At 42.8% G+C, this 25,908-nt stretch overlaps 1 protein-coding gene across 12 annotated transcripts in view; it reads left to right on the forward strand.

The window, feature by feature from the left end:
• The window catches only part of KIAA0232 (KIAA0232 ortholog), a 58,379-nt gene that overhangs the window by 12,407 nt on the left and 20,064 nt on the right, over positions 1-25,908 (forward strand). For 10 of the 12 annotated variants that reach the window (XR_003680710.2, XR_003680711.2, XR_003680709.2 and 7 more), the window contains exons 3-5: positions 12,240-12,377; positions 23,910-23,976; positions 25,354-25,435. Coding sequence is in view for 8 of the 12 variants with exons in the window: in XM_028492333.2 (XP_028348134.1) it covers positions 12,240-12,377; positions 23,910-23,976; positions 25,354-25,435 (287 nt within the window). In the remaining 4 variants the exon portion in view is untranslated. Of the gene's footprint in view, positions 1-12,239; positions 12,378-21,068; positions 22,668-22,691; positions 23,692-23,909; positions 23,977-25,353; positions 25,436-25,908 lie in introns of those variants that run through there. The other 2 variants (XM_028492332.2, XM_028492334.2) reach the window with 2 other exon arrangements.

A 25,908-nucleotide genomic window follows, 5' to 3' on the forward strand; every position in this document is an offset into this window, starting at 1 on the left:
TGTCCGGAGCCTGTGCCCCGCAACGGGAGAGGCCACAGCAGAGGGAGGCCCACATACCAAAAAAAAAAAAAAAAAAAAAAAAAGAATCAGTGCCTCATCTTGAAGTTTGCCTTCTCTGTTCCCGTTATTCTCGAGCTTGCCTGCTCCCCTCCTCACTGTAAGCCCAGACTCCCACCCTCATCCGTGCATGACCGTTCCCTGACCCAGCTGCTAGGATGAGGGGACTTTGGTGCCTGGGCTGCAAGCACTTGGAACCATGAGGACTAAGAAGTGGAGCAGGTGGGCTCCCACGGAAATCTGGAATGAGGCGGGTGCTGACCCATCAAAGAGAAGCGCTCTCTAAATGCCTGTGTACAAAGTCACGCTTTCTTATTATAAATTTAAATTTTAGGAAATATTCCCTGATTGTACTACATTCTGAGATTTGGGCCTCAAACCACTTGCTAATGTTATCCACTCTCTTCATGATTTTGTTCTCTCTGCTACTTCTAGGAGTTTTATCTTTGCAGACCTCCTCTGAAATTGTCCTTTCATGATAGACCCTCAACCTGTGTGATTGCTTTAGATGTTCTTACGATGCTAGATCTTTTTTTTAGGTCCCAACACTCCCAAGAACTTCATTAACTGTTGCAGATATGGAGCAACTCTGGATTCTGTACAAGAATTAAACTTTTAATTGAGGTATAAAATGCATACAGAAAGGGTACAAATTAGTGAATTTTCACAAAGCTTGTATCTATGTAATTACTCCCAGAAAAATAAATAGAGCACTCCATTGACACAGAAGCCGCCGCCACCCCCGCCCCACAGGGTTTTAGAATTCCTCACGTGTCCAGAGGGGCATCCAGCAGACTGTGGCTTCTGTTTTCCACTCCTTCCTTTTTCTGGGATCCCGATGCCTACATCTCTAGTGTTTTCTCTCCAGCTCTGAGAGACCCCCCCCAGCTCCGCTGGTTTATGGCCTCTTAAAGGCTACCTTTTTCTCAGCCTTTTGTCCGAGGCCTGGAATGGGTACATTTCCCAAGGGAGAAAGCAGCCTTAGCTGTCCCTCCCTGGAACGGTTGTCCTTCCTGCTTTTCTCAAGGCCTGGGGGCCTCAATAGGTCACTAATGACTTAGCACGGGCATTGGAGGTTTGGTTTGGTTTGGTATGTTATCTGGCTTTTCTGGTTAGTCTGGGCAGGAGGGTTGATCTGCTGCCAGTTTTTTGTTTTTTTTGTTTGTTTTGTTTTTTTAGAGCACTTTTAGATTCATAGTACAGTTGAGAGGAAAGTAGAGAGATCCCATATCCCCTGTGCCTCCACATATGCACAGCTTCTCGCACCATCAGCATCGCTTGCCAGAGTGGTACCTTTGTTACAATCAACACACCTGCATTGACATCACTGCTACCTAAAGTCCATAGTTTATGTGAGGGTTCACTCTTGGTGTTGCACGTTCTGTGGGTTTGGACAAGTGTGTCATGACATGTATCCGCCATTATCGGATCAGACGGAGTAGCTGCACAGCCTAAAAGTCCCTTTGCTCCGCCTCGTCGTCCCTCCCTCTCCACTAACGCCCGTGACTGCTGATCTTTTTACTGTCTCCGTAGTTTGACCTTTTCCATCATCAGGGTCATACAGTGCGCAGCCTTTTCAGATTGGCTTCTTTCACTTAGTGATATGCGTCTAAGGTTCCTCCATGGCTTTCAGTGCCTTGCTGGCTCATCTCACTTTAGTGCCGAGTGACAGTCACTGTCTGGATGGACCACGGTTTATTTATCCCTTCACCTACTGAAGGACATCTTGGTGGCTTCCAAGTTTTAGCAATTCCGAATAAAGCTGCCGTAAGCACGCGTGTGCAGGTTTTTGTGTGGACGTAAGTTTTCAGCTCCTTCGGGTGATTACCAAGGAGCCCAGTTGCTGGTAAGAGTGTGTTTAGTTTTGTAAGAGACTGCCACACTGCCTTCCAACGTGGCTGCACCATTTTGCGCTCCCACCAGCAGTGAGCGAGAGTTACTGTTGTTCCATGTCCTCACCGGCATTTGGTGTTGTCAGTGTTCTAGTTTTTGGCCATTCTGAAGGTGTGTAGTGGTATCTCACTGTTGTTTAATTTGCATTTGCCTGACGACATTATATGGAGCATGTTTTCATATGCTTGTTTGCTGTCTGTATATCTCCTTTGATGAAGTGTCTGTTGAGGTCTTTGGCCTATCTTTTAATCAGGTTGGTTGTTTTCTTATTATTGAGTTTTTTGTGAATTTGTGTAGCAGTCCTTTATCAGATGTGTCTTTTGCAAACATTTCTCCTTGTCTGTGGCTTGTCTTCTAATTCTCTTGACATTGTTTTTCACAGAGCAGTTTATATTTTAATGAAATCCAACTTACCCATGTTCTCTTTCATGGATTGTCCACCAGTTACTTTTTAAAAGAGGGTATTCATTTGTTTTCTTGTTTAGTTTGGTGTTTATTTTGCTTATCGTGTCCTCAGTCTTTCTTTGACCACCATATTTAAAAAGAAACCTTCCCTTCTCAGTCCTCTTTTCTACTTAATTTTTCTTCGTATCACTTGTTGCTACCCGGAATTGTATGATTATTTGTGATATTTTATGTTTATGTGTATGTCTCCTCTGCTGGAATATACAATTCATGAAGTTAGGACCTTGTCTGCCATGTTTTCTGCTGTATTCCCAGCCCTTAAAGCAATTCATGGGATGTAGAAGATGCTCAGAGATTTATTAAGGAAATGAATAGGTGCATGCTTCTTTCTCAGGTGTATAACTTGTGTGTGGAGGGGGAAACATGATGGAGGTGAGTGCAGATGTCATAGGTACACAGTGGGGCCTGCCTGCCCTTCAGAGAAGTTACTGTAGCTTCTTCCCTCATCACCACCACCATCTTTCCCATTTTTAAGTGTACAGTTCAGTGGTATTAAATGCATTCATAATGTGTAGCCATCACCACCATCCATCTCCAGAACTCTTTTCATCTTGTAAAATGAAAACTTTATAATTCCCCTCTCCCCACAGCCCCTGGCAACCACCATTATACTTTTTTTTAAAAATAAATTTATTTATTTTTATTTTTGGCTGCGTTAGGTCTTTGTTGCTGCGTGCGGGCTTTTCTCTAGTTGCGGCGAGTGGGGGCTACTCTTCGTTGTGGTGTGTGGGTTTCTCATTGGGTGGCTTCTCTTGTTGCAGAGCATGGGCTCTAGGTGCACGGGCTTCAGTAGTTGTGGCTCGTGGGGTCTAGAGCGCAGGCTCAGTAGTTGTGGCGCATGGGCTTAGTTGCTCCGCGGCATGTGGGATCTTCCCGGAGCAGGGCTCGAACCCGTGTCCCCTGCCTTGGCAAGCAGATTCTTAACCACTGCACCACCAGGGAAGCCCTACTTTTTAAAAAATAAATTTATTTATTTTATTTATTTACTTTTGGCTGCTTTGGTTCTTTGTTTTTGTGCGCGGTTTTCTCTAGTTGCGGCCAGCGGGGGCTACTCTTCATTGCAGTGCACGCGCTTCTCATTGCGGTGGCTTCTCTTGTTGCGGAGCATGGGCTCTAGGCACGTGGGCTTCAGTAGTTGTGGCTTGCGGGCTCTAGAGCGCAGGCTCAGTAGTTGTGGCGCACGGGCTTAGTTGCTCCTCCACATGTGGGATCTTCCTGGACCAGAGCTCAAACCCGTGTCTGCTGCATTGGCAGGCGGATTCTTAACCACTGCACCACCAGGGAAGCCCCTTTTCCCATTTTTGAATCTGGTTGTTTTGTTGTTGAGTTTAGAAGTTCTCTATAGGTTCTGGATATTAACCCCTTATCAGATGCATGATTTGCAAATATTTCCTCCCCTTCTGTGGGGTTTGCCTTTTCACTCTGTTCATAGTGTCTTTCAGTGCACGAAATTTAAAAGATTTTCATGGAGCCCAGTTTGTCTATTTTTTCTTTTGTTACCTGTGTCTTTGGTGTCACATTCAAGAAATCTTTGCCATATCCAATGCTGAGAAGCGTTGCCCTGTGTTTCTTCCAAGAGTTTTATAGTTTTAGCTTTTACAGATAGGTCTTTGATCCATTTTGAGTTAACTTGTATATTTGGTGTGTGGTAAGACTCAAATTCCAGTCTTCTGCATGTAGGTGTCTAGTTTTCCCAGCACCATTTGTTGAAGAGACTGTCCTTTCCTCATTGGATGCTCTTGACACACTTGGTGAAAATAATTTGAGCATGTATGCGAGAGTCTGTTACTGGGCTGTCTGTTCTAGTCATTGGTCTATATGCCTATCTTTATGCCAGTACCTCACTGTCTTGACTTCCGTAGCTTTCTTGCAGTTTCTTTTAAATCCCTAATTAATTGTATCTTCTACCTCAGAGTCCATCATTCTAGAAATGTAGCTGGGTTATTGCACTTTCTGGTTTTGCCCACAGGTTAAATAAGAATAATCCTTGTACTGATTGCTAGTTGAGTTGGATCATTTCTGTATTCAACAAACTTGTTTGTTCTTTCAGCCCACTTGTAACCTACTTTACAGTATATCCCCATTAGTGTAGCATTTCACTGCTTGGAAAAGCTAGCATTTGCAGTGTTTTCCTTTACAGATTACTATAATCTCAGGTGTCTTGCTGCATATACTGTATTTCAACAATCATTCACTCAATAGACATTAATTTTTTTTTTTTTTAAGTGAAAGAAGGTTTATTCAGGGAGATACACACTCCATAGACAGAGTGTGGGCCATCTTGGAAGGCAAGAGGCCAATAGACATTAATTTAAATTAACTTTACACATAAGGAGTATGAAAAAAATTTAGGAGTTAGTACTGATGGTGGGTGCCCAAGTTCATGTCCACAGACTCCCTCAGATACATAGTGAAAGGGGTGGGGGGTTCTTTTGGTAAAATCTTTTCATGGAATAGAGAAGATGCTTTGAATATCAGCACTGCATTTAATGCCTGGGTTTTTACTCACCACATGAATGGCCGTGACGTGCTTGCTAGACACCGGCAGGCACCAGGACTGCAGAGATGACTTGGCGGGGGGGGCTCTGGGAGACGGCCATCAGGTTAGGGTCTGTGACGCGCTCTGGCTGTGCAGAGTCCGGGACGTGGACCTGAGGGGCAGCGGCGGCGGGAACCACAGGCAAGATCACGGTTGAACAGCCTTGAAGGAGGAAGAAAAGGCGGGTGCATACGAGGTCACAGGAGCAGGAAGGGGCCTGATACTGGGAGGCCAGAGGAGGAGAGGGAGGGAGTGGGAGGAGATTAGACCGAGAGAGGCGAGCAGGAAGCTGATTCCAGAGAACCTCATGTGCTCTGCTGGAGGATTTATATTTTAGTCCTGGAGACAAAAAGACCCATTGCTATATTTAGTCAGCAGTACCAAATGGCAAGCATGGTAATGGGTGGTCGGGTTGGGCAGCTGAAAACAGGGAGGCCAATGAGGAACTTGTTGGCTGAAGACCTAGTAGGAAAAACAAAAGGATGCACTTAACCTGAAGTTATCCTCATTTAATTGGTGCTGCTCATTTTTTAGAGGCAGTTTACAGTTCCTTTGAGCATTGAGAGGTGAATTTATTACTGAGGCCTTTCTTCAGATTCTAGCTGTATCTTTCATTCACAAGCAACCAAAAACTTGGCGTAAATCACCTTAATTGGAAAAAAAGAAAGTCTCGTACAGCTGCAAGTCCAGAATGAGGACTGGCCCTGCCTAGCTCAGTTCAGAGCTCACAGTGTCATTAGGGCGTCCGCCCGCCTCCCAGCACCAGCTTGGTTTTGCAGCCACTGCCGGGGACTGCAGGGCAAATGACAATGAGCACGTTTCCAGCATCCTGCTCTCACACTCTGCAGAGTGTGTTCCCTGCATTCCCAGCAGAAATCTTGTGTGGAGGGCCCATTTTCAAGTGCTCATTTCTGATTGGTCGCATGCCTCTCTCTGAGCCAGTCTGTGTGGCCAGAGGGATTAAGGCCCGCAGATGGGAGTGGCGTTAGTCCCATTCAGACACTTGGTGGTTTGGTTTCTCAGGACTCTTGCTAACGGGAAGCTGTGGGAGGCGGGTGCCCTGCAGCGAGCAGCAGACGTCGTTGATCCCAGCTGCATTTCACAATGCCGTGGTCTTTTTCTTCCTCCAGCTCTCAGTTTCCTTTTTGATAGAAGATGGCAAGACAAAGTCAATCAAAACTCTAGCCTTATGTTACCTCACAGTGGTGTCTGGAAAAGCACCTGACAATAGATTCTCGGCCTGAGAAGTCCTTTAGCCACATCTTCTTTTGGTGCTTGATAATTGTGTTCTGTCTTTAAGATTATGACTTTGAAGAATCATACTTGGTTTGCTGAGTTTACCTAGTAAATATTTGACACATGTGTAATATTATATGTTTATGTCTAAGTGGATTTTTAATTAGTATAGCACAGAAATATAGCAAGTAAAATAGAAATATCTTGAACTTTTTTATACTGTGTTTTTTAAGGTCTAATTTTTAGTTCAATGCTAATGGTTAATGAATAAGTCATAATACATTCACACAGTACATGAAGGCAGAAAAAAACAGAATAAGGGAGCGCTCAAATACAGTAAGTGGCAAGAGCAGGGTGCATAAAGACGTATCTAGTGTACTAGTGTTGGTGTAGCGTTTGCTCTAGACTTGATGGTGTTTCTTAATGAATTCAGCCTAAAATTGCAAGGCAGAGCAGCACGCATGAGCAAAATTTGTAATGTGGTAAAGTCATTCTAACAGCTAACATTGTTTGAATCACAAATAATGTCAAGTTGCTTTATGCATTTTCATTATGTCAAAAGTTAAAACAAGAAGCAAAATCTCCATTCCCACACAAATTTGCACTGGATATGTTGTCCAAGGTCAAACTGCAGTTCTAGCAGCATTTTTCACACCTTGACACAGTGCAAAGGAAATGTCTGTATCTCAGAATCTGTTTAACTTCAGTGAGAAGCTCCCACCTAACTTTCACTTGGGAGTAATTGATCTGCAATATGATGACGTGCTAAAAGGCACGTATCAAGGGAAGAAGCTAACAGAATTTTATAAATTCCTTCTAAGCAATTAATCTGTTCCGTTGAACCCATGCCTGTGGATTAATATCAGTAAAGACATTTTCAAAGATGGAATACATAAAATCTTAAAAATCAACATTAACAGGGTAGTTAGGTAAGAACCAAAAAAGACATCTAGATTGGAAAGGAAGAACGAAAACTACCTCTGTTGACACATGATGTGGTGTAGTGTATAGAAAATCCTAAGGAATGAAATTAAGAAAATTCCGTTTACAGTAGTTTGAAAAAGAATAAAATATGTAGGAATAAATTTAACAAAAGAAGTATAAGACTTGCACACTAAAAATTATAAAAACATCATTGACAGAAATCAAAGAGACCTAATAAAAGGAAAAACATCCCATGTTCATGATCAGAAGACTTAATATTGTTAACATTGCAGTGCTCCCCAAACTCATCTACAGATCCAAGGCAATCTCTATCAGAAACTGGCAACTGATCCTAAAATTCATACGGAAATGCAAGGGACCCAGAATAGCCAAAAGAATTTGAAAAAGAAGAACAAAGTTGGAGGACTAACACGTCCCAGTTTTAAAACTTACTGCAAGCCTCCTGTAAGCAAGATGGTTTGATCCTGGCATACATATGGCTGGCCGTATGTAATGGAACTGAGAATTCAGAAATAAACCTTTGTAGTTTCCAACAAGACCATTCAATGGGGGAAAGAATAGTCTTCAACAAAAGGTGCTGGGACAACAGGATAACCACGTGTAAAAGAATGAAGTTGACTCCTATCTCATATCACATACAAATATTAACTCAAAATGGATTATAGACCTAAATGTAAGAGCTAAAAGTATAAAACATAGGAGAAAACATAAGAGTAATTCTTCATGACTTGGATTAGGCAATGGTTTCTTAGATACCAAAGCACAAGCAGCCAAAGAAGATATCAATGTATTAGCTTCATCACAGTGAAAAACGTTTATACTTCAAAGGACATCATCAAGAAAGTGAAAAGACAACCCATAGAATTAGGTAAAATAGGGACTTCCCTGGTGGTCCAGTGGTAAAAAAAATCCGCCTTCCATTGCAGGGGACTCGGGTTCGATCCCTGGTCAGGGAACTAAGATCCCACATGCCGCGGGGCAACTAAGCCTGCGTGCCTCAACTAGAGAGCCCGCCTGCCGCAAACTACAGAGCCTGTGTGCCACAGCTAGAGAGAGAAAACCCACGCGCCACAACTAGAAAGAAGCCCACGCCGCAACAAAAGATCCTGCGTGCCTCAGCGAAGATCCCGTGTACCACAGCTAACACCCGATGCAGCCAAAAATAAAATAATAATAAAGAAAATAAAGAAAATAAATATTTAAAAAACGAATTAGATAAAATATTTGCAAATCATTTATATCTGGTAAGGGATGTGTATTCAGAATAGATAATTTAAAAATGAGCAAAAGATTTGAATAGACATTTGTCCAAAGAAGATATACAAATGGCCAGTAAGCACATTAAAAGATGCTTAACTTCATTGGTCATTAGGGAAAATGATGAGATACCACTTCATCCTCACTAGGATGGCTAAAATAAAAAACACAGACAATAACAAATGTTGGTGAGGATGTGGAGAAATTAGAATCCTCATATACTTCTGGTGTGATTGTAAAATGGTATAGCTGCTTTGAAAAATAGTCTGGCAGCTCTTCAAAAGGTTGAATATAGAGTTACTGTGTGACCCAGCAATTCCACTCCTAGGTATAACCCCAACAAGATTGAAAATATGCGTGCATACAAAAACTTGTATATGAATGTTCACAGCAGTGTTATTCACAATAGCCGAAAGGTGAGAACAATCCAGATATCCATCAGTGGATGAATGGATAAACAAAGTGTGGTACATCCATGCAGTGAAATATTATTTAGTCATAAAAGGGAATGAAGTACTGATACATGCCACAACGTGGATGAGCCTTTAAAACGTTACACTAAACAAAAGAAGCCAGGCAGGAAAGGATATGGATTATATAATTCCATTTATATGAAATGTCTAGCATAGGAAAATCTATAGAGACAACAGATTAGTAGTTACCAGTGACTTGGGAGAGAGAAGAATGGGAAGTAACTGCTAGTGGGTACAGGGCTTCTTTTTGGGGTGATGAAAAATGTTTCAAAATAAGGTAATGGCAGGACTTCCCTGGTGGCGCAGTGGTTAAGAATCCGCCTGCCGATGCAGGGGACACGGGTTCGATCTCTAGTCCAGGAAGATCCCACACGCCGCGGAGCAACTAAGCCTGTGCGCCACAACTACTGAGCCTGCACTCTAGAGCCCGTGAGCCACAACTGCTGAGCCCGCGGGCCACAACTACTGCGGCCTGCGTGCCTAGAGCCCGAACTCTGAAACAAGAGAAGCCACCGCAATGAGAAGCCCGCACACCGCAATGAAGAGTAGCCCCCGCTCGCCGCAACTAGAGAAAGCCTGCACGTGGCAACAAAGACCCAACGCAGCCAAAAATAAATAAATTAATTAATTAAAAAAAAATAAGGTAATGGTGATTGTTGCATAATTCTGTGAATTATACTAAAAACCACTGAATTGTATATTTAAAAAGCAAATTCTGTGGTATGTGACAAACAAAGCGAGTGCCAGACACGTGTTCTAGGTGAAGAGCTACAGGAGCTCTTCTCATTTCTCTATTCTTGACTTACCAGTATTCCATTAAAAAAAAAACAACTTTCAGCTGTTAAAGGAGTATGACCTAGTTACAGGAAAAGTTATAGATTCCAATTCCTGCTCACCAAGAGACAAGCTCCTTGGTGGCCTCTTAGTACATTTCTCTCAGACATTTTAATGCACATTAATAGGTGTGCATGTGTATTTTAACCAAAAATGAGATCATACTGTTGTATAAACTGCTTCTCTTATATATATTGTGAGTAGCTTCCCATGTCAGTAAATACACTTCATGATCTCTTTAATGGCGGTAATATCTAATTGCCTGGATGAATTATAATTTATTAAGCAAGTCGTCCTTATTTGACATTTAGGTTGTTTCTACACGTTTGCTGTTATTGACAGCTATATGATCAACATCACTGTAGCTAAATCTATGCACACTTTGGTGATTTTTTTTCCTTAGGCTAAATTCCCGGAAGTAGAATTATTGATCAAAAGTACATATGCATGTTTAAGATATTTGATATGTATTGTCAAACTGCCCTCCAGAAGGACTGTGTGTCCATGTGAATTTTGAAAGTCCCTTCTGTCTGTATAATAAAACTTTATTTGGACCTTTGAATGTGTTATTAACCCTGCTGAACTTTAATATAGCTGCAGTAGTGGACTTCCACTACTGGACCACCAGTGGACTTCCCTGGTGGTCCAGTGGGTAGGACTCCATGCTCCCAACGTGGGGGGCCCAGATTCAGTCCCTGGTTGGGGAGCTAGATCCTGCATGCCGCAACTAAAAGATCTCGCATGCCGTAACTAAGACCTGGTGCAGCCAAAATAAATAAAAATAAATAAATATTTTTAAAAATATATATATGTATATAGCTTCAGTAGAGAAACATGTTTATAATGCTGAGTAAAGAGAAAGCCAGTCTCAGCAACTCAAACAGAAAGGAGTCCTGTTTTCAGTAATTACACAGAGCTTTTCTACCTTCTTTGTTTTATATGCTGTGAACAATAGAGGAAAATTATAACATTTTCCTCTGTCTTCAGAAGCTTCAAATCTACGTTGTTATGGTTCTGTTTCTGCTCTTGTGAAAGGACAAGCTCTATCTCCAGAAGATATCGCTGATAAGGAATGTCAGGTTTCAGGTGTTGTCCAGCCAAACACATTAGATAAATGGAAATACACTGAGAGTTCTTACTTGGCCATCAAGCACATTTTCCCTTGGCAAATGGAATTGACACCACTCAGCCAGCAAATATGTTTTTCGGGTTCACGAGATCTGCAAACATGCCCAAGAAATTAAGTAAAAAATATGTTAATTATGATGAGTATAGAGGGGAGGGGTCCTCCCACTCTTATCTGGTGGCATGAAAGTAATTTTATGTATTTGATCAAAGTAAAGATTGGCTACACAGTTGATGGTATATGATTTGATCCAAGAGATCTTTTGAATTTATTATTATTGTGCTTTTCCTTTCTTCCATCTCATTCATTAATTCATATCTATTTCCTGAGGTCCCACTGTAGGCCAAATATTCTTCTAAGGAGTTTTCTTAATTTTGCCTTTGTCTTTCTTTCTAATCTTTTTTCCCCCCCTTGTCTGTCCACTGGTTTTAATAATAATTTACCAAATGAAGGGCAGAATGAAGTGGCAAAGCAATTAAAAATACTCAAGTCCCAGTTTAAGGAGGTAAAGTAAACCTACATCTTGGAATATTGTATAACCAAAGAATTTGTAGTAACATGGGGGTAATGTTTACAATATAAGTTAAGTACAAAATTGTACAAATAGTGTGAATTCAATTATGTGTTTTTTTCAAGCATGTGAAAAAGACCAAATGAAGCAGACCAAATTGTTACAATTTTCGCTGGGTGGTAGGATCGTGGATGATTTGCTTTCTTCCTGCTTTTCCAATTTTCCTTAGTTTTTATAACAGGCATGTATAATCAAGGGGAAAATAAGCTTAAAATACGTAAACTATTTTATATCTGTTGTTTTTTAGACTGCAAGATATAGGAATGAACCATTCACCTGTTAAATGTTAAAATCTGCTAGTAAGGGACTTCCCTGGCGGTCCAGTGGTTAGGACTTTGCCCTTCAACCGCAGGGGACACGGGTTCAATTCCTGGTCTGGGATCTAGGATCCTGTATGCCGTGTGGCACGGCCGGAAAAAAAAAAAAAATCTGCTGGTAACATGAACAGTCATTATTGACGAGTGGGAAGTACAGAAAAGAGGACATTTAATGGTGTGTATAGTTTAGAATTTATACTGAAATTTAAATGATAACACTTGAATTTACATGTGAATGAGTTTATTAGCATTTTCTATAAATATAAATGGGTCAGATTTATTGAGATCATAAATCCTAAATAATTACTTCAGTAACAGATATCAAAACAATGGATTAAAAAAAATGGATTATTCTGAAGTGTTCTGATTGACAGTGTCCTATGGTCTCTTAATTTATTAGTGTGTACCAATTTGTGAATGAAAATAATTTGGTAGGGGAATATATGTGTAAGTATGTGGGAAATAATAAGTGTTTGAAACTTGTTATTCAGCGTTGATCATTGAAACTCGTCCATTCTTATTTTAGGAGAATGACATCTTCCTGGGCTGGGAAAAGGGAGCTTATAAGAAATGGGGAAAGAGTAAGAAAAAGTGCTCAGATCTAACTCTAGAAGAAATGAAAAAACAGGCTGCTGTCCAGTGTCTTCGATCTGCTTCTGATGAAGTAAGTTTACATTTGGTTTCTAATACTTAGGGGAGAAAAAAAGGAGGCGGTGTGTCTTAAAAGTTTACCGATAATACATCTTGACCAAAAAGAACTTAGAAAAATAAAGTACTCATTATCTCACCACTGTTACCTAAACATTGTCATGTTTTCCTTTATAGCATTTTTCTATATATATTGAGTTTTATATAATATATTCTTTTTTATGTACTGTTGTAATTGGAGAATACATAAAATTTTATATATATTTTTCCCCATTTAACATATATTTCATTTTGTTATTATATACATTATTCTTTTTAGTGGCTAAGTTATATTTCATCAAATAATATTCCAATAGCCACCTAATATATTCTTTATTACTGGATATTTAGATTGCTCTTGATTTTTTGCTATGCTGTCTAGAATATTTTCATGCGTGGCTTTTTTCCATGGTATATATATATTTTTTGGATACATTGCTAGAAGTGGGAAAGCGATTCTAACATTTAAGAACACTATGTTTGCTTGATTCATAATTTTTTGTTTGTTTTTAAGGAAAATATTATAAGATTGTTCTGGGGACCTTTTAACGTTTCATGTAAAATATTTCTTATGTCCTTCAGCATCCTGAAATAACAACATAGTTTTAGAACATAATCGCCTATTTAAATTAATACTCTGATTCTTTGTTACTCACTATAAGATAAAATCTCTGAGATCATAACTACTTAGAAAATTATTTTGCTTTTACCATGCTATTTGAGATAGTGTGCTTTAAGCACCTTTACAATTCAAAGTTAAATTGAGAAGATTCATACAAGGTGTGTAGAGAAGCTTCCGACCTGCAGAAACTTCCTTCCTAAATTAAGTTATCAAGCGGTCTGATGCTGGGGGTAACCAGCTTTGCTCCATTTGATAATCTGCAGAAGTTCTATTTTGTCTCCCACCTACCACACATGCCCTTGGAAGCTTGTTCAGTGCTTCCCAGCTGTGTGTTCTCATCCTGCCTGTGGGAGCCCGACTCCCTGGCCTGTGCCCATGGTACCTGGTGCATACCCTCACATCCTAAATGCAGTTGTGCATTTCTGCCTTCCCTTCACGACTGCTCCTTGGACGCCAGGACTGTGAGTTCCCCATCTTTGCATCTCCTGGTGCCTAGCAGAGTGCCTGTCGTGTAGAAGGTACTGCATTTCTCTTGAATTGAGTTGAACCTCAGTTTCCAAAGAGTCTTCCACTTTCATCCACTCCTTCTTTCTCCCCTTCCCACTGTTTTCCTCTCCCTCACTCCTTGGATTTTTTTTTAACTTCTGATTTCTTGAAGCTGCTGCCTCATAGACTATGGGATAGGAATTTGGAAGTTTCCACTCATGTGGTTATCTTAGGTTCGTTTTTGTTACAAAGAGAAGGAACATAATTAACCTAGTTTAAGAAAAAATGGAAACATACATAAAGGTTACAGGGATATCTCACTGAAACCCAGTGTTGGAAATGCAGCAGCCTGGGGAGTGACCTGAACTGGGAACCAAATGATTGGCAGCCGAAGTCATTTTCTCTGATGACCCACAGTCTCTCGTTTGCTTCTTCTCTCTGTGCTTCTGGGTCATTCCCCCTCTACCTGAAGTCTGGCTTTCTCTGCTTCGGCACGCGCATGGTGAATAAATGACCATTCTAGCCCCAGCACAGCTTGACTGCTGAAGTCTGGTACCCAGCCCCATTCAGTTGAGGGAGAATCTGATTTGCTAGGCTTGGGCCAGTTGTCCACCTGTGCTTTTTTTTTTTTTTTTTTTTTTTTTTTTTTGTGGTACGCGGGCCACTCACTGTTGTGGCCTCTCCCGTTGCGGAGCACAGGCTCCGGACGCGCAGGCTCAGCGGACATGACTCACGGGCCCAGCCGCTCCGCGGCATGTGGGATCTTCCCGGACCGGGGCACGAACCCGTGTCCCCTGCATTGGCAGGCAGATTCTCAACCACTGCGCCACCAGGGAAGCCCCCACCTGTGCTTTGATAAGCTGTGGCGAGGGGACAGAGTTGCCTGCAGGTCCACTCCTTCAGCAGGGGCTGAGTGATGGGCAGTCCTCAGAGAAAAGGGGGTGGTTGGACACTTACCCCAAAGGTGTTTTCTGTGTGACACTGAAGGGGGTAATAGATTGGTAAAGGAATTCAGAGCTTTTAAAGGAATTGAAAATGGAGATGGTTTTTAAAAGTGAGAGGTTAGTTCAGGTAAATTCTTTGAGCAAAGTCCAAAAAAGCTACTGCTGAGTCATGGTTGGGAGGAAAATATGAGTAGGGAGTTTCAATCTGGGAAAGGATCTTATTTCTGCTTTGGACCAAAGTTGCTGAGAAATGACTCTAGCCTTCGACTCACGGTGAAGTGGACTGAAAAACAAGGACAGCTGAAATCAACTGTGGGCAAAGGGGGAGCACAGGCACCTTGTTGTGTGCAGTGCAAGACCCTTCTCCTCTGACAGCTTTTTGAACGTGTGTAATTCATCCTAGCTGAGCACGATGTGTGCCAACAAAGAACTTGGTGTCAGGTAGAAACAGTGCAGGGGAGGAGAGTGGCTTGCACAGATCTTTGATTCTTTAAGTTGTTGCTTTAGAAAATGCTTTCCTTTGCCTGGCTGTCAAAGGTGGGATTTTTGTTTTCAAACCCAATGAAGCATATTTGTCCTAACTCTTTCCTTCTGATTTTATTAAAAATTATTGCGTTCTTTTTCCTAATAAGGATTGTTTTTTTAATCTTACCAAATTAAAGTCGGCAGAGGAAGTGAATGTGCCAGTCATACACCAGGAGCTCAGCCGAGTGCTTGGGGACAGAATGAAAAGGAAGTAGGAAGTCCTCAAGTCCCGGAGCCCTGTCCCGAGCCGCCTGCTGTGTGGGCGTCAGTGCACAGCCCCCTTAAGACAGCTCACCTGGCCCTTGGGAGCCAATGGAAAGACGTTGAAAAGAACCCTCTCTCACTCTGGCCTGTAACAATGGAGGAGATTCACTGTGGTCACTTATGAACTGTAGGCTGGTTTTTTTTTTTTTCTAGAATCTGCCTGGTGGCTTCAGGGAAAAGAAGAGAGCAAAGAAGGCCCTATGTAGGAAATTATAATGCAGAGTTCTATTTTATCTTATATTTTTGCCACAGTGAATGTTTGCACGTGGCTATGTTGTTCATTCCCTAAATACTGAGGATGCTAATGTTCGTGATTCTGTGCTTTGCTTTCCCACCCAGTTCTAATGCCAACTTAGACCCCTTCTTTGTGCAGCTCTGTGTAGTCACTACTAACTGCTCAGAGTCAAAAGCCACTAACAAGTTTACAGTCTAATTGCTTAAAATGTTAATGACATAATCACAAGACAATAGCATAGGTGATGCTATCACTATATTAGGTAGGTAGGTAGAGGTGATGTTTCGCGTTACATGTGAGATGAATTCTTTTCTCATTACTTTCGTGTGTGCATGTGTGACTGTTACAGCTACAATGTTAGCTGTTTCTGTAACAGCATCCAAAGTTATCAGGCTCTTCGCTGCACCATGGTTTAAATAGAATGGTTGGCTTCTCTGACTGCAGTTTTACATCCCTGTGGTGCGATGCTGTGCCTCCGCTTTATCCTTGCATCAAGTTGTACCCACATTTCAACCCGTCTCTGAACCCGCTCAGCCCAATATTTATCTGAGAAACGTCACCAAAACCATAAGGAAACTCAGTTATGTCCAAATTTAATTTTATACATTGATGATAGTTTGGCAACACCCGTGAACATCTGTGAGCCATTGTTTATTCCTGTTGGGGACCATGACCTTTAATGGGCTTTGTTGTTTGTTATGTCCCAGCTGAGACTGCCTTTGCTAATACTCTTCGTTTACACGTGCAAATAATATGGAATTCTCTGGTACTCATTTTTTGCTATAACATTTTGCATTTGCTTTGACTGCAGTTAGTATTGGGGTCTGTAAATAAGAATGGTGCTGTGACTCTGCGATAGGCCACTCAGACCTCCCCCAGGTGGGCATTTTATAGTTACGTGATGTTATCCTAAGCTGTTCTGTTTCTGTTACCGGTGGACATGGCACATGCCTGATGTGGTTACATATATCCACACCCCTTTCTCCCTTTTGAAAACATAAAAAGTGGAACTGTGCCAACTGTTGTTTTTTGAATCCTCAAGTTTACTTGGTTCTGTTTTCTCTTTCCCCAGAGTTGGAGCTTTTCATATTGTTTTGTTTTTAATAATTAGTTATACTTCTGTTTTATTTTTATTGAGCTACTTAAAACTGAATCAGAGCTAGTATTTCATCTCCCATTTTGGGAATGGTTAGAATATTAGAAACTCAACAAGGCCCTGTTTGGGGAATAAAGTTAGGATGCAATGATAACTTATTTCAATTAAGTTAGTCTTGAAAGTAACAGCACTGCAACTTACCCTGGGTAACTGACTTGATCTGTGGTTATTTAAAGAGTCTTGTAGAGGATTTATGTCCTCGGTACAGTGAAATCTTATTGCAACTGCTCATATTTTCACATTCAGCGAAGTTCACCAGTAAAATTCTTTTTGCCAGTAAAAGTACATAGTACATCTCAATATTTTGTGTATGTATTGTTTATATGCTGTACAGGGTTGTATATAAAAACACATGTAAAGTCATTTATGGCAGTTTACTTTCAAGGTTAATTTTGGCCATATACATTGTTTCTTTGCATGCTGACGTTTGAACTTATCCATTCTGGATAATGAGCATCAAGACAATGATAACTAATATCTGCTGAGCCCTTAAATGTGTGCGGCACCCGTCTGGGTGCGCTGCCTACATTGTAAGAGGTGATGCTGTGCTCCCTCTACAGGCCAGCCCCCTGAGAAGCCAGTGGTTATTAAAGCCAAGAATGTTCACAATTGCTGTGTTGTCACAGCCAACCCTGCCTGAGGAAGCCTAGGCCTTATCTCCTTGGGCATAGATAGAGCTGGGCAGTCAGGAAAGCCTGTAGGCCGTTATGAGGGCTTTGGCTTTTCCTCTGAGAAGCCTCGAAAGTTGGAGAGTTTGGAGCAGAGGGGTGATGTAACTTGACTTAAATGCTGATAAGGTGCTGCTGGCTGCTGCATTTAAGAGTAGATGGGCTGGGGCGAGGCAGGGTAGATGGAGGGGCAGAGGCAGATGCAGAGAAAGCAGGTAAGGAGCTATTACCTTATTAGTCCAGCAGGCCGATGAGGACGAGACCTTGTTAGTTTCTAAATGTATTTTGAAGGTAGAGCTGACAAGATTGGATGTAGGGTGGAGGAAGAGGGCAGAGTCAGACAAGATAGCCAAGGTTTTGGGGCTGAGCAACTGCAAGAAAGGAATCTTCATTTACTGAGGAAAAGGAAATTGGGGAAGAAACACTAATTTGTGGGTGGATGGGTATGAATTTGGATTTGAACGTGAGATGCCTGTGAGAGAGAGCCGGTGGAGATTTTGAAAACGCAGTTGGATATGCGTGTCTGGGGTTGATGGGCTGGGTGGTTTGGGGGAGGAGATTGAACAATAGACCACTTGCTTGTTTGGCCAGAGCTTGCCGTCTGGCGTGTCTCCAGGGGCTGAGTAGGACGCTAAATGAATGAGGTGATGGGGAGCGGGTTGGCCTGTGGGGAACGCCGTCCCGGTGGTGCCAGGTCTTCTCTCTTTTTAGAAAAGGTAGAAAGTTGGGATTTTTATAGGAAATTTCCTATACTATTAAATGCTGAAAGTGAGGGTGGAAAAGGAAACAAGTGGGAGGGGCTGCTCTAAAAATCTGAGGGTGAGGTGAGCAAAAGGGCATAAAAAGAGGCGTACGCGGGGGTCATGGAGTGGGGTGTGACAGACCGAGTGTGAGAGGGCGGGAAGGCAGACGCGGGGAGGGACAGAGACCAGCACAGTGAGCACCTGTGTGCGTGGCCTGAGAGACACATAATCATGAAAACAGCTTGAGCCCCGCAAGTGCCCTTTCCTCATGGTGCTTCTCTCTGTCTCTCTCCGAGGTTACCAGTGCTCTGAACTTGGTTTTCCTCTCTCCCGTGCACAGCTTCATACTTTTACTAAATGTTGTTTGAGGGGATACACAAATGTGTGACTGTTTTGCATGTTAGCTTTATATGAATGGTATCATATTCTATGTATTTTGTAACTTGCTTCTTTTTTAGTTAACATTTTGAAAGATTTATCTATGTTACTAGTATGATCTTATCATTTCTCTTCACTGCGAAATGTCCATCGTAACACTGTAAAGCTATTTATTCTTCTGGTGACGGACCTTTCAGTTGTTTCCCAGTTTTGATTGTTATAAAGAACACAGCAAGGACCGTTCTTGTGCTCCCACCCTGTGCATATGTACAGTACCTTTTCTAGAGTATATACTTAGTTAGGCATCAGACTGCTACATTAAAGTCAGTTGTTTTTTTCACCATTTTAGCATCACAGGCTTGCATATCTGATGAAAGCTATGGACCTAACCAGAAAGGTTGTCTTTTCTTGTATGCCTCCTTGGCCTATAGTAGGTGTGCAGTAATATTTATCCATTGCATACTTCCCTCCTCCTCTGTACCACATTCTAGAGAGCGAATATACATAAGAGCTGGAGGCAAGCCATTAGGTAGATTTTTGTAGATCCTCCTGTGTTTAAGGATGGGAATCACAGCCCTCATGCAGGTGCCTTGGCAGAGACAGCCTTTTGTTTGTTTGGATTTTTTGTTTAAAAATTATCCTTAAATGGCTGTAGGCCATGGATGTTTATTCCATCCACGTAGCCACGTGCCCCACTGCTTCCTATTGCATTATACCTGGCTGTCACGTGTTTGTATTACTTCCTCGGCCACTGAAGACATGAGTTTATGAACCCGGGTATATGTTCTCAGTTGTCTTACTGGTGCTCTTTTGTTTATTGACTTAACAAGTCTGTGGGGTGGGTAGGGCTCAGCTGGGAGGTTCTTTTGCTGGTCTTGTTTTTTTTTTTAACTATGGATATATATATATTTTAATATTTATTTATTTGGCTGTGCTGGGTCTTAGTTGGCGCCTGCGGGATCTTCATCGCCGCACGCGGCATCTTTTAGTTGCGGCATGCGGGCTCTTAGCTGTGGCGAGTGGGATCTAGTTCCCTGACCAGGGATCGAACCCGGCCCCCCTGCATTGGGAGCACGGAGTCTTAGCCACTGGACCTCTAGGGAAGTCCCACTGGTCTTGCTTGTTTGTTTTTTTTTGTTTAATAAATTGATTTATTTTTTTTTATTTTTGGCTGTGTTGGGTCTTCGTTGCTGTGCGCGGGCTTCCTCTAGCTGCAGCGAGCGGGGGCCACTCTTTGTTGCAGTGCACGGGCTTCTCATTGTCATGGCTTCTCTTGTTGCAGAACACAGGCTCTAGGCACGTGGGCTTCAGTAGTGGTGCAGGCTCAGTAGTTGTGGTGCATGGGCTTAGCTGCTCCACGGCATGTGGGGTCTTCCCGGGCCAGGGATCGAACCCGTGTCCCCTGCATTGGCAGGCGGATTCTTAACCACTGCGCCACCAGGGAAGCCCCCGCTGGTCTTGTTTGAGGTCTCATACCGTTGCAGTCATTGGCAGCTGGGACCGGAACATCCAAGATAGCTCTCTTAGCTTGTCTGGCACCTCAGGAGGGATAGCTAGGAGCTGCGACCTTCTTCGCGTGGCTAGCTTAGGCTTGTCTACGGCATATGGAACCCGGGAGTTAGCATTCCGAGAGGGCATGCATCACACTTACTAGTGTCTCACTGAGGAATCCTAGCACATTTGGGGGAGGGGCCTGTACTAGGGGTGAGTGCCCAGAGTCGTGGCTCACTGAGGGTACCAGGCTTTCCCCATCCTGACAGGTACTTTCGTGACAGATGAAAACCAGACAGGCTTGGGACACCAGGCTCCTCTGAGGGAAAGCGCGAGATACCATAATGAAAACGAGGGACTAAATGAAAGTGGGCAAACTGTTGAATCCCCAGCCCTTTCTTCTCCCTGCCCTGCCCGCTAGAGCTCTGAAGATTGGGGAACTTCTCTCTGAGGAAAAGGTTGCTGCAAAGAAGAAACAATCCCAGGGACAAGGTGATCTCTTGAAAATTCTAAACACGATAATGGGAATGAAAGAACTCAACAGAAGGGTTGGAAGGTGTAGCTGAGGAACTCTCCCAGGAAGTAAAACCAAAAAACGAAGAAATGGTAAATAGGAAAGAAAAAAGAATTCAGGGGACCGGTACAAGAAGTTCAAAACCCAGCTATTTGGAAGTGTCATTGGTATGCTCCCATTTTCTAGCTGTGAAAAGTAAGGCTTTGCTAGGTGACTGGCTTAAGTGGGGGGGTCATGTGGCTAACCCTGAGGTGAAGTTCAAACCCGCGTCTGTTTGACTCCCAGCGGCATGGACCACCTGAGCGCCCCTGAGTACCACATTGGGTAATGATCCGGGGTTGGTGTGGAACTGCCTGTCACGCATTTAGGCAATATCCAGTCCCAAAGGGTTCTCCATAAAAGATTAACCTTTGAGATGATTAACTTAGCTACAGAAGCCTTTGACTCTGGAGAGGAGAGAGAATGAGGCAGAGTAAGTCAGATTGCCTTTGTTTCCTCGATGCTGATGATTACGGTCAGTAGCTGGGAAGGATGGGAAGCACAGGGAGGGGGGAGAAGCACTGGAAACGCTGTGGTGTGGGAAATGGTAGAAGTGTATCAGGGAACAAATAAAAAAATCTTTCCCAGAAGCAGTGGGACAGTAGCTGCAGTGTTTGACCTGGGCTGCATCATCTCGAAAGTGTCTGGCTCCACCCTGTAGCCTAGGAGAGGGAAGGCAGCGGTGCCAGCACCGTGGAGTCCGGCAGAATCCAGAGGACTCTGCGGTATCTGGATCAGGTTAGTTGCCTCTCCTACTCCTCCACCCTCACACTCAAGTCGGAGCAAAAACTCAAGGCGTTTTAAAAAGCAGTGAATCCAAAAATGAGACTCTGGGAAGTGAGAAACGTATCGACAGTCTAGAGGGGGCACCAGTGTTTAGGTGACTCACGCGACAGGCACTCTGAGGGGTGCCTCACACGCACATCACCTTAGTTTACCCTCGGGAGTCTTGAGAGGGAGGTGTTCAGAGACCAGGAGTGGCGCTGCACCCCACCACCCAGTGAGTGGGGGCAAGGCAGGAATGCAGGCCCAGATGCCTTGCCCCCGGCCGACTCCCAGCTGTGGGAAGTAACAGTTATTCGAGGGTAAACTCCCTGAGAGTAGGGAGCTCATCTCTCCGGGTGTCCTACCTGGCCGTCGGGGGCCCTGACCACTTGCTGAGCGAGTGAGTGAGTGAGGAGTACACGAGTGGATGGTCGTGGGTCTGGAAGACCGCTTATTGAACATCTCCTGAAAAGGGCCCGGCTCCGTGCGCGCGCCCCCTGGTGTTCAGATTTGGATACCATAACTTGAATTTTAGAGTGCTCCTGTGGTTTGCAGAGCAGTTCCTCATGTTGGTTTGGTACTGGGAGGTAAGTGGGTGTTAGCCATCTTACAGCTGGGAAAAGCAGTTCATGAGTTAAGTGGTAGAATGTTAGTGTTTTTTCACCTACGGCATTGTTTCCCCTTAGAGTTGTCACTAAAATATGAGTATAATGTACTGCAGGCTCTCAGTATTCTTGAATGCCCTCATGGATATGGTATACTGTTAAAATATGATTAATAAAATTACCTAGTACTTAATATCATAGTTGGGAAAATGGATAAAATTTCTCATTAACAGCACCAGATCGACACTTCAGAATGGCTGCCAGGAGATGACAGGGTCCGGTGCTGCTTCTGACACCCCTTTTTGTTGCTCAGTTTGCTATTATGATAACCCAGTGGTCTAATGAGTTTTTTGAAAAAATACAATTATGATGCTGCAGGAATCAAGGAAGGAAGACAGAAGCGGGGTCGGTGGAGCTTGCTCTTGTGTACAGGATTAAGGACTAAGCGTGTTGTCTATTTTCCATTTATATATGAGAGCAAATGTGTCTCCTTCTAAGCTGCATTACCATCCAGAACAGCTAAATTTTACAGTTGCTTGGAAGTGATTTCCAAGACAAAGTGTAAAAAGTAACATCTGGTGACTGTTTGTAACGAGCGCTCTATGGAGAACAGTAGGTGGCCCGCCGCTGCAGGGGGTCGAGCGGAGTTGGATAAGCAATCCCTAGGGCTTGGTGTTCTGCCCCGAGACTGGCACCGGCTTTAGAAACACAGTGACACGGGCTTGCTGTACAGACCAGCGTGCAGCCGCGAGTCAGCTGACACCGGTGTTAGGTTCATGGTCTGGAGGAAGTGGAATAAAACGGCCATACTCATCACACCTTGAACATTATGGTAAGCAGAATCTTTCCGATGGAATTGTGTAGTCAGAGTTGTGCTTATGACTAATATCTGCCATGGTTTTTAGGAGTTTTTAAAGGAAAGGACAGCTCTCCTCTGGCCCATTTCCCTTTCTTCTTTTGTCCTGTCTCGTGTTAAAAGCTGTGACATGATGTGGATAGACTGTAACTATCAATGTTTACAATTAGCTGTTTTCATTGTAATCTTTCTGGTTGCTCAAACTGTGTAACTGTGGTTTCTTGTTGAGGATATCTGTAATACTTTGCTGAGTCATTTTGGGTGAGGTGAATGGGGTAGCGTCTATTTTTAGCCCCTCAAGGCCCTGTGAGGACGACAGGAGGCAGAGTCCTGTGCGTCTGTTCGGGTCGTGACCACCTAGAGAGACTCTATTCCAATTTAAATAGGGCTTTCAGCCACTGAATAAATACAAAGTTCCTAGGAAATACATTCACTTTTTTTGTACCTTGTAAAAGATTTTTCTTTCCTCCTGTGAGAAATAGAGAATTTTAAAAGTTTAAAAGTCTACATAGTAAAAGATTTGCTCATGCCTGCTTCCGTCATTCACTTTTCTTTAGAGTTTGGCTCTTATTCTTTTCCTCCCCATTTCAGACTCTTTCATGCACTCTCCTTAAATTTTACTTACCCCAGTTCTGTACAGAGGCTAATACCCTATTCATGGCCCTTACAGTAAAGCTTTCACGTTCGCTTGCAGTAATGACATATGTTTTCCACCTGCTCTGTTCTAGTCATGAGTGTTCACTTGAAGAGAAAAAAAAAAAGTCACCTGTTTTCTTTAGACCATGTACTCCTAGAGGACCACGAGGAGATTTTTGTGATTTTCATTTGTATTGAGTCTCGTACAAGCCCTTGCTCGTACAGATATTGAATAATGGTTTTGATAGTGACTGACTTTTAACCGTAAGATGGGCATTTAGGTCCTTAGGCTCCCCCGTGAGCTGTATCCCTGGGAAGACAGAAGCCACTCTGGGAGGTACATTAGTATTTTCACATTTTATCAGTAAGTGCCGGTGAATATACTTTATTAGTAAAATACGTATACTAAATTGAATCTAGAAACCTATAGTTTTTAAACTCTTATGTTCATTTAAATATTGATAATGTATTTCTTTTGAAACATGGAAGGTTTGTAAAGCTTTTACATTAAGACAAAAGTATACAAATACCTGACTCTTACATACCTGGTAGTAAACTATGTGCATTTCTGTTCCCACGCAGAGCTCTGGTATCGAGACTTTAGTGGAGGAGCTCTGCTCCAGGCTGAAGGACCTGCAGAGCCAGCAAGGTGAGAGTGCCGCCTCCAAGGGCTATCCACGCACAGGGGGGTAGAGTTAGAATTGATCAGAAAGAAAAGGCAACAGGAGTAAAGTCTTTGTATTCAGTGTGTCACCAGGCCAGTGTCACGCTCTGTCTTTAGTTGTGAGTGGCTTCTGGGTCATTCCACAGCCATCAGTGGTCGATAGATTCCCTGCTCTCAAAGGGATGACTTAGTCCACAAGTGCCCTCATGGAAAGGAGACGTTTCGTTGTGTTTGTCTTCAAACTGAAGCTCAGGGATCTGGAGCAAGCATCTCTTATCTTTCCCATCCTTCTCCTCCCCCCCACCCCCCAAGTTAACATTTGCCTGTTGACATCAAGGCCTGCAAAGGTGTCAACTAATTATTTTAGGTTTGGAAGGAACTTTTGCCTTGATTCTTGAAGTTCTTGGAAAGGCAGGCTTGAAAAGCTCATTAAGTAATTTTGATTCGTGAACCCTCACAGCTTCTTTTCTCAACTTTCCTGCAAGCCCATAGAATAAGAGTGACCTATTAAAGTTAAGGATCTTTATTTTACATGTCCTCTTCATGGTCATTTTGCTGCCCACCAAGCCTTGAGCCTTCTTTTTTTTTTTTTTGCGGTACGCGGGCCTCTCACTGTTGCGGCCCCTCCCGTTGCGGAGCACAGGCTCCGGACGCGCAGGCTCAGCGGCCATGGCTCACGGGCCCAGCCGCTCCGCGGCATGTGGGATCTTCCCGGACTGGGGCACGAAGCTGTGTCCCCTGCATCGGCAGGCGGACTCACAACCACTGCGCCACCAGGGACGCCCGAGCCTTCTTTTTAATAAGGGCACAATTTATTTGTTTCTAATCTGAGGGCAGTATCATGAGCTAAGCTGAGGCAGTATCATGAGCTAAGCTAAGACTATAGCCCTCTGCTTCTATTTTAGTTGAAACACAGCCCTCACCTAGATGTTAAGTAACAGAGAGCTAATTGTAATAACTTTCTTTACAGATTAGTGTTAGTCAAGATGAGGCAGTATAAAGTCGGTGAGTGCAGAATTTTGTGAGAAAATATTTTTGGAATCTAAACAGGTGTTCTCTTCTTCTAGTGTAATTAATAAGTACACAGGGAATTTCATTCTCTTAATTAACGGCCTCTAGAGCCTCTGTCAGTGATGAGGTGAACCTCTCTCCATTCTCAGCCCAAAGTTAATGTGGTTTAGCCAGAGAGTTCCCTCTGGCACACTGAAGAAATAGATTTTTATTAAAAAGATAAACTGGTGTAGAGTTCTTTTAAAGCCACAAAAGCCTATGTAATTTCTGATTAAATTTACTTAAGAAAAAGCAGGAGCATTTATTAACTAAATATAAGACAAATCTTTCTGAATTTTTGTTTCATAACAGAAGAGAAGATTCACAAAAAGTTAGAGGGGTCTCCCTCTCCAGAGGCAGAATTATCCCCTACAGCAAAGGATCAAGTGGAAATGTATGTAAGATTGTATTCAGTAATAAAGCGTGCATTTGTTAAAATCAGACTAATGACTGCTACATGGTTTACAGTTTCTTGTTTGTCATACGCTCTTTAGTTTGATATTTTATAACTCAGGAATTTATTGAGCACTTACTGTGTGCTTGACGCTGAGAATTCAAAGGTGAATAAGACAGTCTTATCTTTTTCACGCATATTGAATCAATATTTGTGAAATTTACGAATGACGCAAACAAGGCCATTTATGGTCCATTCATTCACGCCAGTCCTTTGAGACAGCTGTAAGCAATTAGGCTTGTCCTTGTTTTATACACAAGGAAGCCAAGTTCCCGTTGCTGATTACAGAGGGAACTGGGCAAGTCATGGACCTTGTCGGACTTGTTTCCTAAAGATGCTCTTCTGTCTTTCTTTGTAGATGGTTCGTATTTAAATTGACTGCATTGTAAGGAGACTTCCTTATTATACATTTT

The sequence above is a fragment of the Physeter macrocephalus genome, chromosome 7 (genome assembly GCF_002837175.3).
Source record: "Physeter macrocephalus isolate SW-GA chromosome 7, ASM283717v5, whole genome shotgun sequence".
Taxonomy (NCBI): Eukaryota; Metazoa; Chordata; class Mammalia; order Artiodactyla; family Physeteridae; genus Physeter; species Physeter macrocephalus.